At 41.3% G+C, this 13214-nt stretch overlaps 1 protein-coding gene across 1 annotated transcript in view; it reads right to left on the reverse strand.

Moving 5' to 3' along the window:
* grin2db (glutamate receptor, ionotropic, N-methyl D-aspartate 2D, b) overlaps positions 1–13214 on the reverse strand; it is a 60530-nt gene that overhangs the window by 34347 nt on the left and 12969 nt on the right. The window contains exons 2-6 of the mRNA XM_072394113.1: positions 6412–6750; positions 6037–6243; positions 4804–5070; positions 1377–1705; positions 75–189 (exon numbers count right to left, since the gene is read on the reverse strand). Coding sequence (XP_072250214.1) covers positions 75–189; positions 1377–1705; positions 4804–5070; positions 6037–6243; positions 6412–6699 — 1206 coding nt within the window. The 5' untranslated portion in view covers positions 6700–6750. The remainder of the gene's footprint in view (positions 1–74; positions 190–1376; positions 1706–4803; positions 5071–6036; positions 6244–6411; positions 6751–13214) is intronic.

Below are 13214 nucleotides of genomic sequence, written 5' to 3' on the forward strand. Positions count from 1 at the left end.
TATACAGCACATCATTTCACATTCTTGCTTTGCATTCAAATCCACAAACAAATCATTATATGGCATGTCCTTACATCTTCCCATCCACGCCCAGGTGTCCAGGATATGACATCCAAGAAGGGGTTGGCGAGGTAACCGTCACTATTGAAGGAGTAGTCTCGACCACCAAGAGTGATGTTGCTGAAATATCTGCATTGTTTTTGGATAAAAGTGGAAGGAGAAAGTGAGTTACTAAGAATGTGATAGAAAGCACATGTTATGTATTCAATTATCAGTTACCTCAAGGATAAGAGGACGGCCGATACAGAAATTCTAATGTTACATTTGATGCAATAAAAACGCCTGCCCTGTTCTCTTTCTGCTTGAAACTAAATCACAGCAGCTCTGTAGTGTCAGTCATGACTTGTCTGTTAATCAAACCCACAGACAAATGATCAGACACACTGAATTGTCAGGATCTTTGAAATCAAACAACAGCTGCTCTCTGCATAGGCTTCAATCTCTATAGTGTGTCTGATAATCACACAGGACAGACCTTCAAATTGTCTCCTTATGTCATCTCACAGGCTTCAAAAACAAAACATAAAAGCTTTTTTTCTGTTCCATGACAGAAAGCTTCAGATGGAGCAGCAGCTTGTAGTTGCAGACAGTGAACAGCAGGTAGCAGTGCAAAAAAAAAATGGAAATGAAAACATCTTTCTCCTCTGTTCCTGGACATAGTTTATAAACAAAGACAGAGCAATTCATTAATCATTTCCCAATAATTGCCACGCTGTTGGTGCTCAGCATCATTTACAAACATGACTGCGAATAAACTAATTAATTACATATTTGGCTCACTTTCAGTAAGCAGATTGAAAGTTGTCTCTCTATTATTGTAAATGATATACATATACAGTATATCTGAAGTAAGAACAAGATGATAACCAAAACCACTTGTGCTACCTGTTAGAGTGTGCTTATGTTTGTTTGTGCAGCCTATGAGGAATATATTAAAACCAACTCATTAATATACATGAGACATGGTCTGCTTGCTACAGATGCTGGGATAATTTCGCCAACTCACAACTACATGCACCAACAACAGCTATTTTGCATGGATGATAGCCAGCTTCAAATTCAGATATCCCCCAAGTGCCTGCCCTCTGACACTGAAACTAACTCCACCCACATATTTTTCAACTAATTCTGTCCATGAACCAAATATCCTTTCATAGAATACACCTTATTTTGTTATTTTTGCTTCCTCCTAATTAGCATATTTTGTCTGGAGCCTGCCAGCTGTCTTGTACTTATGTTCCAATCTAATAATGCTCTTCCTTCCTCCTTCTATTTCCCACTTTGGAGATCCCTAACTCCTCTTATCTTCATCTCACCTCATTCTGCCACGTAGTCTCTGGGTCTGATTGGCATCCGTCATGCAGTTGGTGACAAAGTTTGGCCCACCAGTGGTCCCATATTCCTTGCGCATTGCTACTGCTCCGTGAGTCAGCACAGACACACCTCGAGCAATCCTTCGGCGAGGTTCGTCCCTCCAGCCCTGAGGCCGTACGGCAAATAAAGCCCGAGGCAGGCTCTCCATGCCCAAACCTGCGAGAGCTGGCCCCACTGCAAACCACATGTGTGAGGGACCGGCCTGACCGGCTGCCCAGGCAGCACGGAAGACCAGCTCAGCCTCCTCCTGAGAGCAGTACAGCAAACGCACCTGGAGGACAGCAGGAAGGCAGGGAGGGAACAGGGACAGGGGGAGACACACACACACATACACTCTAGTGAGATAAGGAGGGGAAAGGGGAGACGTGGAGAGAGACAGAGGGTGGAAGAAGTAAGGGGAGAAAGATAGAGCTGGAGAAAAGGTACACCTGAGCGGGAGGGGAAGAGGGCGGATAGAAAAGGCCATATTGAAAAATAACAAGAATGCTAGTAGAGGTAAGAGGAAAGATAGCTGTAAGGTGATGTGATAAGGTTTATGAAAGTTGGCTGTATGATTTCAAGTGAGAAGCACATAAACAGGAAAGATGGAAGACTGTGTGGATGCATGGGCTTTGTGCTAACCTGGAGGTAGAGGAGGCAATAAAAAGTCAGTGTTTAATGAGCTTGGGACTGATGAAACAAGTTAGTGTAATGAATAATGAAAACAAGAAGGGGGGAACTGAACAGCTGTAAGTGGTGAAGCATGGAAATATTGAGGGAGAGGTGGAGAAAATGAAGACGGTAGTGGGTAACGACCAAAGGTTGAACTCCTAAATGTGTTTTTAAAAGCAGGGTGGAAAAAAGACCTGAAGACAACATGGGACAAGAGGGAAAGTGATTCCTTAGAGATTGGAAAGGAAGGGTGGAGGTAAAGGAAAAAAGCGAAGGATGGCATATTTTTGTGAAATCAGGGTCTGCAAAAATAGAAGGTATTTGTGAAAGAAGAGGTGGGACGATCAAAGGTGTTGAAGAAAGACGGGAACATATTAAAGAGACAACTCAGAAAGAAAGCAGTGACAGTGGATGAGATTTCAGCTGAAAATGCTGAGGTAAGAAGGGAAGAGGAGGGAGGGAGTAGAAATTGACCAAAGGAGGTTTTAAGGGGTTAGAAGAAGATGAAGAAAGAAGGAAAGGATTGACAAGAGGATGGATCTGAGGAGAAATGTGGAAAAACACATTGAGCCTAAATGCTGCCAAATGTCCAAAAATAAGAAGAAGGGGAGCATTTGGAATGGAAGAACTACACAACAACTGACAGAGTGAGGGGAAAGAGGCGAAGGGGAATTGAAGGACAAAAAAGAGGAAGACAACTCTTTCATGCAATAGAATGGGGGCGGTCAGGGATATAGACTAAAAGCACATTTTGAGAATTGTGCCTTCATTGAATTTTTAACTGTAATGGCTTGGCAAAACAATCCTGCCTGTGTGCCAATAAACCTCCAGTGAATTAGGCAGGGACCGAGAGTGACAGAGTGGGAGGAGAAAGGAGGGAGAAAATGGGTGACAGACAGAGAGGAGGAGACTGAAGTGAGGAGGGAAGGAGAGAATTATTATAAACAGACACACACAGTATCTAAAGATGGGAAATGGAGAAAGAGAGGAACACACAACAGAAAGAGAAAGAGCAGAAGACATACTGACAAGGCAGAAGCTGGAAGAGAAATGGAACAAGAGATAGACAATGAGAGAGTTGAGTAGTAACTGAGCTACAGACCTGCATCAGGTCATCTACAATGTAGAAGACATTACCATAAATGCAGCACAAAGAGCGAGAGCATGACATACAAACATAAACGATCAGAAGCATTTATTAGCCCTGCAGTAGAGACAAGCTAAAGAAAGAGGGTTGTTATGAAAAGCAAGAAGGTTAAAAGCAAGCTGTTCATACAGGCAACACACTGCAGGTGGTATGTTATATTAACGGTGACACTAGCAGAGAAGAGCCTAAAGAATTCAATATACATGCACAAAGTCTTTAGATTTAAAGACACAAATATACACACAGAGAGCTGCAGTGGTCATAGTGGGACATTAGCAAAGACTTTGAGACCCAGACTACAACAGAGAGCAGAGCCTGTGGCCAGGAAGACATGCGGAGTGCACGAATGGAGTAAAGGATTGAATGATAGCCATACAGAGATGGAGGTGCAAAGTAAAGCAGCAGAGGAGATTGAGCTTGTCTCTAGGCAAAGAAACGCAGGAGGGCAGGCAAGGGTAGGGGAGGGGGTTGCAGAGAGTAGGCATAAGAATGCAGACCTGCGTAAGAAATTGAACAGGGAGATCATGGGGGTCGAAAAGGAGGTTGATTGGGTAAAAACAATGATAGATGAAAGAATGTGGAGGAAAATGGCAGGTTGACAATGAAAGCAAGAGTACAGGAAGTGGGAATAAAAGTATGAAAGAAGTAAGGAAGGAGATAAACGAGCAAGCATACATTTCAAAGGAATAAAAGACATCAAAAGCACAAGCCAAAACCACAATTCACTCTGGTTAAGACTAATGAATCAATGCAAATTAAAAGTATGATGATAAGATTAGCTAATTGTAAGATATCGAGTTACTTTTTTAAAATTAAATTGTGAATTAGATTAGTCGATTTTCAGCTAAAATAAATATCCAAAAGGTCAGAGTTTATAGGCCAAATATTTTCCTAAAACAAGCCGGCAGCCACCATAATTTTTTACAAATTCATTCTATGCAGACCTTAAGAAAAAAAAGGCACTGTTGGAATAAGTATTTCAGTTTCTAAGTTACTACAAATTCAAACAGATTGGCATATATATATTTCTTGAACAACTTGGGTCAGTTTTGCAACAAGTGGTCCAGCGAATTCTGATGAAACGTCGAAAATAAGTTTTCAAGAAAAAGCGTCACTGCTGGGACCCCCTGTTACTAAGATTTTCATTTGATGGAAATACAGCCATCATAAAAGGGTCCCGCATCGTACTGACTAACATACTGTCAAAGAAAAGATGTAATACGACTGTGTAATACCGTCACACAGCATAGATAGCAGATGTTTTTCCGACTTTAAAGCTGCCAATTTGTTGGTTCTTCACACACAAAATCATCCGACAGCCAGGCAGCAAATCAGACCGACTCATGGTTTTCGTTGTACTGTTGAACTCTTAATGCCTCGGCAGATGGGAAGAGAAGAACAGAGGGATAGAGGAGAGAGGGGAGAGAGAGAGATGGAGGGACAGAGGGAGAGACGAAGAAGGAAGGAAAAAGCTGGGAAGCCACCTGTCAGAAAGGGGGCCCCCCAATTGGTAGTTGCAGCACTTCCTCCCCTTTCCTCCCTCTTTCCCCCCTCTCTCCCCCCTGTCTCACCTGCGCCTCGTTCTCCTTCAGAAGCCTGCGCGTGCGTGCACCCCCAGGGTCATCGGTCACGTTCAGGATCACCACGCTCTTCTTCTCCCAGCCGATGAACGAGCCGTCTGTTAGGCCCTCCACCACAGACAGAAAATCCTGGTAGCCATGGTGACGTGTGGACACCACGGAGAAGGCGGTCCAATCGTACTCCTCCAGCACCTCAAAGATGACCTCTAATTGGAGTGCAGTGGAGGAGCTGAACTGGAGAAAGATGGAACCTGATTCCTGATTTGGAGAAGAGAGCGGCAGATGTGGTTAAAGGTCTCACCACAAAATCCATCCTCTCTGTCTGACACACAATACTATGAGAAACTAAAACCCTTTCACGACAGAGAACTGCAATACTCTGAACTGCTCCATCTTAATGCACAACATAAAGGCAACACGGGGTTTGAAGTTTTTATAAAGCAGCAGCATTCACGCAGCCGTAGGCTAAAACAGCTTGGACTGCTGAGGTAATTCTCCAATGATGTACAGAAGGGAGTGTTTCTAAAAAGTCTGCCAAGGGTTGGGAGGGGATGAGGCTGGGGTACATCTTCAAAAGATGTTTATCAGAGTGCTACAATTTAATTCCTCAAGAGTAAATACTTAAAACAGTTACTTTTTAAGCTCAAATATACAACTTTTTGTTTCTTTTTTCCCTGTTTGGTGATGAAATATGGCACAAGTCCTCTCTAAATTATATACAATCTCATCACACAAAAATATACTGTACATACACACTATCCTTACCCGCTCACGTACACACCCATGTCTGCTCATTGCTCCCCTACCAGGAACATCAGAGGCAGAGCGACAGCCCCAGTTGGTGCCATTTACAGATCAAACAGTGCAGAGTTTCTGCAGATCAGTGACACTGACCTTCAGCTTCCCCTTCATCCCATTGGTGCTTTCCCAAAGCTTTTCTTCACACAAAGGATGCACCACATTATGACTTTGTCAGTTGTAATGGCAATATAAGCAGCTTTCCCTGTACACTTCATTCATAGTCCTGTCAATCCACACTGCCTCAGGACACAGCATACATAGTATTATCATTCCTTTGCTTGCTAGTCCTCATATTTGGAGGTGCAATCACATATTTGGAAGATTTGCCTCTCATAATCTACATCACTTAATCTCTCATACAAAAAAAGCTGCAAACACTTCCTCTTCACTCTCCCACCCCAATCCCAACCTCCCTTCTCATACCTGTGGCATCCTCCCCAGCCCCGCTCCCCCTCCTACAGCCACTATGGGCAATCCTGTTTGCGCAGAGACAAACTCCAGCATGGGGGCCAAAGGACCCCAGGCTGTGCGAGGGGGCCTCTCCTCTTCATAAACCAGACCCTGCAGGGGCCGCGCCGCCAACAGCTCACACAGTTGGGACAGCACCGTCTTAGGGCTACTATCATTCACCTGGGAGATGAAGGGAGGGAAGAAGAAAAACAGAGTCAACCAACGAGGGCAGGGTGTCTGTAGTATACTATGTCATGTCTGAGTAACAATACAATGTGGTCAAAGAGCAGAGCCTTCTTGTTCCATACTGCCTTTACACAGCACTAGGTAGAGGACACAGCGTCAAACCTGTAGCCAGATGACGTTAGCAGAGCCCCATTGGGTGACCACGCTCTCCCCCAGGGAGCCATATACCCGACCAAAGCCAGGGTACAGCACCCTTCCTCCAGGCCCAGCCACCGCTGCCTCTGCCTGCACTGTAGCGCCAGCATGGATCACAGCGATGTTGAAGTTCATCATGGCCCCTGCATCACGCTCTCGCGGGCTCGGCCGGAGCAGGAGGTGGGGGGACGCATCCACCAGACCTGCCCACTCTGCCAGGACCAATAGGAGAGAGAGAGTAGGTATGGCGACCATGGCAACCTGCCGAGGGGGGAGGCAGATATATATCGCACTAAGAGAGGGTGCCTGGAAGAAAGAGAAACAGCAAGGAGAATAGAAAAAAGGTGAAGAAGAAGCAAAAGAAGAAAAGATTCAGTTAAACCCTTTTTTTGTAATATTGTCCAGCACAGAGGACATCAAATCAAATCAGAGAGAATAAAGAAGGAGAACAGAAGCTAGAGCCCACAAGACAGACACATAAAGATCGAGGTAAACTCAGAGTTAGGAAGAAGAAACTGATAGGATTGCATGCTGGCCAGACTTCATGACAAATTCTGAATCAAGTTATGAGATAATAAAAGTTATCTTTGGCTGGAAAAAAGCTGGACAGGGAATATGGGAGGAAAAACAATGAAAGAAAGAGAAGAAGGCAAGACAGAGAGAAGATTAAATGAGTGCTATTTAGACAGCAGGCTGAGAAGAAACAATATGAGAAAAAATAGAAACCGGTCATTATTGGGGGGGTAGTAGGAGAAACAGACAAAGGTTGGGACGGAAGTGGTTACTGTGCTGCATAAATGATAACAACAATTAAGATCACTGTAAACACTCACCCTCACACAGCTGCATCCACGCACAAACACATGCATGCAGCTGTTTGAATATCCACAGACATCCATTCAATGAATTAATGGCTGCACTACGCTGCTTAACAATACAGAGATGTGAGGGTTAATGCAGTATGCACAAGCCCACACAAATAACCACACAGAGAGTTAATGACTACCTGTGCGATAGCAGGGTTAATATGTGAGCCACACACACACACACATACACACAAACCCAGCACATCATTTTCAATTTACTTCTGGTGCCAACTGGCCTCCCTCCCATTCTCCATCTCTTTCTCACTTTCCCCCTGCTCCCTCTGTCTTTCCATATTTCCCATCTCTTCTCCCAATTTTCATGGCTTCAGGCACCAAACACAATTGCATTGATTAACAGGGGCCTGGTGACATAATATTCCCAATAAAGTCACTCTCCTTCACTGCATCTCTATTTTCCCTTTCCTCCTGTCTGTGTTTCTCGCTCTGTCTTCATCCGACTCTCGTCTCTTTGTCACAGTCTGCCGATTCTTTGACCCTGATCAGTCTTTTGGATAGAAAAGAAGGCAGCAAAGAAAACAAGGGGTGGGTACGGAGGTGGAGGGGGGTGACATGAGGAAAAAGTGACTGGAGGAATGAAGGATAGCGAGCAACGACGAGAGGGAGCTCTGGAGCAAATAGAAATGAGAAGTACTGTAAATACAGGGCGTATGACTTAAGATGGTCTGACAGAGTGGAGGGATGGAGTGAAGCAGAGGAAAGGGGGGAATGAGACGACAAAGTGGGCTGGGAGGGTTGGAGGTGATGTAAAATATGTGAGAGCAGCAGGAAAAGAAATATTGATTACTGCAATACATGTATACGTGTTTGGCCTAAACAAATATAGTACAGAACCGCCTTTTTTGAGTGACAGCGCTGTGCGTATGTGTGTGCAGCGCAGGTAGAAAGAAAAAAAAGCAAATATGGGGAGGTGTAAGATACGGGTTGGAGAAAAAGATGGAAGTGTGGAGAGATCGGGAGAGACAGACTTGTTAGTGGGAGAGAGGGAAAAGGAGACCGTAATAAGGAGAGTGGGAGAATAACAGTTCTATTTTTCTTTTTTCCTTTCTTCTTTTTGGTCTTTTTCACGGCAAGATGTGGCAAAAAAATAATGGAACGGACAGACAGAGAAAATAAGAGAGCCAGAGATGAAGTTGCAAGATTACAGTACATCATATCATTTGCTGGAGATGTATTCTACAGTGCTGAGCTTCGAGCCATTAACTGTTAGGCCTGTCACTGTATTTCACTTTCATGAGGTGTTTACATTGCACTGCTCAGCCAGCATGTGCTATTCCACCACAGTGAGCCCCGCTGGAAGTGTGAACAGTGTGTCACTGTATACAGTACCCACGTTTCCTGCAGTGTACCCTGCCTGTCATCAAACATGCTCTCACTGAAGCGCAACACAATGAAATAAGGTACCAATAGATGATGATAAAATCATCATCCAAATAAAACTTACTACAGTTCATTATGCGTCCCAATCTGTGAAATTTTGCAAGCTGAATCATAAAGACTATGCAATGAGGTGGACTCACACACGCGCAGCACAGGAGAGCGGGAGTGAGAGATTAATGGTTTATTTGATTTGCTACCACAAATTAATCCTCTGTTAAAATGCAAATGTTTTATTTTTTGGGGATATATTTCCTCCTCAGTCTTTGAAAACAATCCTCTCCGGGGAGAGCTTCTTCTTATTGAGTTACTTATGCTGCAAATACACTACATTTGGCAAAGGACAGCCCATAATCAGGGAATGTTTTATTTGGGATCAATTAATCAAAAGGTTTATGGATTACCCTGAAGAACATTTGAGTCAAGGAATCATTAACTGATGTAGGAAGAGAAATTTCTTCAACTGGTGAGCCTCATTAGGAGCACTGTCTGGATTATGTTTGGCTGAGATGCAGATAGTTGCCAAGATGATGTATACTGAGCTGCGTTCTTCTCTTTAAATAAAGAAAACATGAATTTCTGAGCCTGAAAGCCTTTAAAATGCTGTAAAAGTGCTCTCTTAGACAATTCTTATAGATGCTAAAACTCAAATTTCATCATTGTGCATGTACCTCCAATCATAAACTGCTGCCTAAATCATTATATCAGCACTTCCACTGTAAGTATTTGTATTGTGCAGTGTTGATCTCTCAGTTTGTCAGTCACTGTCATAAGCAGCTTACTGTATCGAGAGTATAATTATTTTTCAGCTTGGCTAATTTAGTTTGTCTTTTTAAACAAAGAAAGTGGCATTTACAGCAGAACTGAAGCCAGTGCACATGCCAGTGACTGTTAGAGCCAAACTAAAAACATCTTCAAGAATATTTACAGAGTGCGTAAGAGCAGGAATATTCTTATGCTGACAGAGGCAGCTAATCAAGAAGATAAGAGCGAAATGGTCACACAGACAAGTCAGTCTCCTCTTTCTCTTCCAAAATTGCCAGCCAGTACTCGACAATCATCACACAATCTTATCATATCTCTGATTTACTCTGCATAATGTGCTCACTGTGATAACAAATGATTACACATGAGAAATAATGGTTAGTGTATGCACTGCTTACACAAAAACTATTGCACTGGTCTGAGAAATATCAGAACAGGTTGCAGCTTTGGGTAGCTGAAAACAAATGATCTAGTACTGACGGACAGAATATTCATCTATAGAGGAGACATGCAACATAGGAGGCATGCACAAAAAGTTCAGTCACCTGGAAAAATGGCTTATGAACTTACTTTACATTTCATTGTTTACTTCTGGCTGCATGTGTGATAGTCAGCTTTATTTTCTGTGCCAACAACCGAGCCGTTATTAGGTGTTTTTATCTGTTTTTATCTGCTAGAACTTCAGTTCCAGTCCTGGAAAAAAACTACTCTTGTCCTGTTCTGTAGTGTGGTTGGTGTTCTTGTAATCTCTCCTTTTTTCTTATTTTTTTTCTTTTATTATACTTTCTTAGGTTAGCGTTACCAAATGGAATAACAGGACAAAATACAATAGCAAATACCTGATTTAGGTTTTGAGAAATAAACACCCAATTACTACCTTCATATTAAACAGCTCAAAATTTAAGAATTGCATTCATTTTGGTTTCTAAAATGTAAAATGGTGGCATATTTTCCTGGAGACTGAGCTGAATATACATGATTACACGAATATACAAAATGCACCAATAAGCGACAATATTATAACCACTGGCAGCTAAAGTGAATAATACTGTGCATCAAGATGGGAAAATCAGCAGCCAGGTATTCACATAGATGTAGCTTTTATACTTGCCATCCACCTAAATGTTGCCAATTTGGCAAATGCACTTACCTATAGTAGCAGCATTCCCCAGCAGCACAGCTGTGGGCCCCACAAAAACTGATCAGAAAGGGCTCAAAGTACACATCTGAAAAAAAATCTTAAATGTTCACCTCCAAACTCCCTAGATCTGATGGCATCTGTGGGCAGCAACCTCACTTTACAAAGACCCCATCCCATAATCCTTGAAGACCTAAGGATCTGTTTTTTAACATCATGGTACACAATAGTCCACATCCAGAGCTGTTTTTGTGGCAGTAGGAGAACAAACATAATGATAGGTGGGTGGTCATCATGTTATTGCTGATTGGTATATTCATGCATATCTTTATAAAGTAAAGTAGCCTACCATCTTATGGGGGACTAAAATGGCCATAATCCAAAATAAATGCAATAACATAGAAATGAATAGATTATTATGCCACTAAAAGCTACTAAAATTGAATGCATTAATTAATGTAATGTCAAACACATTTATATTTCTGCTTTAATTTACAACTGTATTGATTTAACTTAGTTCAGTGTTAATTTGTTATTTATTTCCAATATATTTATTTGTTCATATCTGTATTTAATTTTTCATTATGTATTCTTTCTATTTTTTCCTTTATCTATCTAAACTTGGTTATTTATATTTATTTATTTATAGTATTATCTTATTAGAAATATATTTTCCATTCATAGATGTTTCTATTTGTCTTTTAATTCCCCTTTGCAGTTTCTCCTCACATTTATTTCCTTAAACCCATTCATTTTCATGGTTCTTTTTTACTTTCTGTCTCCATTTTTACATTTCTGTATGCAAAAATAAACACGAATTTGCACGTTTTTGTATCTATTTTTAGTTATGGCAGCTTCAGTCCCCCAGACCAGCTCAATAATGCACATTAAGTTACACAAAATAAAGTTACACAATGTCTGTGTAACTTTTAAAAAGCACTGCTATAAATAGGCTATTTGTCTTGTTTTCATATCAATGTTAGAATTATTTTAATCCGTTTGTCAGCTGCTTGACAGCTACTATACCCTATGTTGGCCAATGGCAAAAACAAGCTCTGAAACATTTGATGGCTTGGCATGATGGCAGTCGGCACCTGTGTTGTGGCACAATGCATTTATTTGTTGTAAGATAATGTCTACATGAGTGCTGCTCACAGAAACTACGAGCACAGAAGGACACCAAACACAGATCGGCAGATTTTTTTACTGACGGCATCTACTGTAAATAAGGAAGCAAAGGTGGAAATTAAAAAGAAATAAGAACAGGTTCGATCTTAATACAAATAATAGTCAGGCGATTGCAACAAGGTCCATCCTGCCTGAATTAAGAAATCCATCATTAATAATCCAAAGGAGAGTTTCAGACAAGAGTGAAGATTTTAACCTCAAGACCTCAAGAGGTGAACATTTTAAAGAATGCCTCTGATGGTAATTATGTTTTTTTAACCATTTTAACGCCATCGCAGAGCATTTTCCCTTTTAACTACAGCACACCTATGACAGACTAAAACTCACAGACTTAATAAGAAATCTACTAAACTAATTCTGTCAATGTGTAAGGCCTGATATTTTGGCTGTATTAGCTTTAAGCAACGTATTAAAAACTTAATGGTGGAAGGCACATATTTTTGTCCATTTGTTTCACTTTAACTAAGCATAAAAGTCTCTACTACTGCTTTGCTGCTCTCTTTCTGGAACATTTTTTTTGTGTATTTGTTCAAATATTTACAGATTGTAGTTTTACAGGTTATTTCAAAAGGGATTTTTCATGGGTTTAATACGGGATGTTTTTGAATAAGACTCCTTCATAGCTCTATCACAGAGAGGCCTCACTGAGGCACAGTTAGCCAAAGACAACTTAAAGCTTGCCTGTGTGTTATCTACTGCCTGTCTGACAGTGGCGGAAATAACAGAGGTGAAAACATGTTTCTCCCTCCATTTTTCTGGTTGTGATCCTGTTGAGAGTTTCTGTTCGTATTGCTAAAAAAGTGACTGTGACGTCAACAGTGCCTTTCTGAAAGGTTCAGAGATTTTCAAATACATGTGGTCAGAGCGGCCACTCGAGAAAGGCGGAGTGCTTTAAAAAAAGACACTGGGTGCAGCACTTTACATCTGTACAAGCGCATGTGCTTATATATGCTCTCTCATTGTTGAGTATAATTGAAAAAAAATATATGGACACAATTCCTCAGTCAGCAGCAGCATAGTTTCTCTCCCTCTTTACTGGCACGGGTAATTATTACTACACTGAAGTTTTCTTTTTATGACTATCAGGATCTATTTTGTCAAAAAAGTGTCAAAACAACATGTGAGACATTAATCAGAATTCCTCCTCTTTAGATGAGTTGTTTGCCAGTTTGCTAATTAATTTGAATGCAATGTAGCTTCTAAAAATCTTCTCAAAACACTGTTTTGAATGTGCAGAAAGTTAATGAGCAAATTTTATGCAGCCACACATATGAACTGATAAAGAAAAAATCATTATCAGTGGAATGCATTAATTTATCATTCATCTGAAGAAATGCCACATACATGTTTAAAGAAAAGACTTGGGTATGGGTATATTTTATAAAAGGGGACTATATTAAATGTGAAAAAATGATCTT

Source organism: Leuresthes tenuis, unplaced genomic scaffold, assembly GCF_036924035.1.
Source record: "Leuresthes tenuis unplaced genomic scaffold, fLeuTen1.0.hap1 SCAF_10, whole genome shotgun sequence".
Lineage (NCBI taxonomy): Eukaryota > Metazoa > Chordata > Actinopteri > Atheriniformes > Atherinopsidae > Leuresthes > Leuresthes tenuis.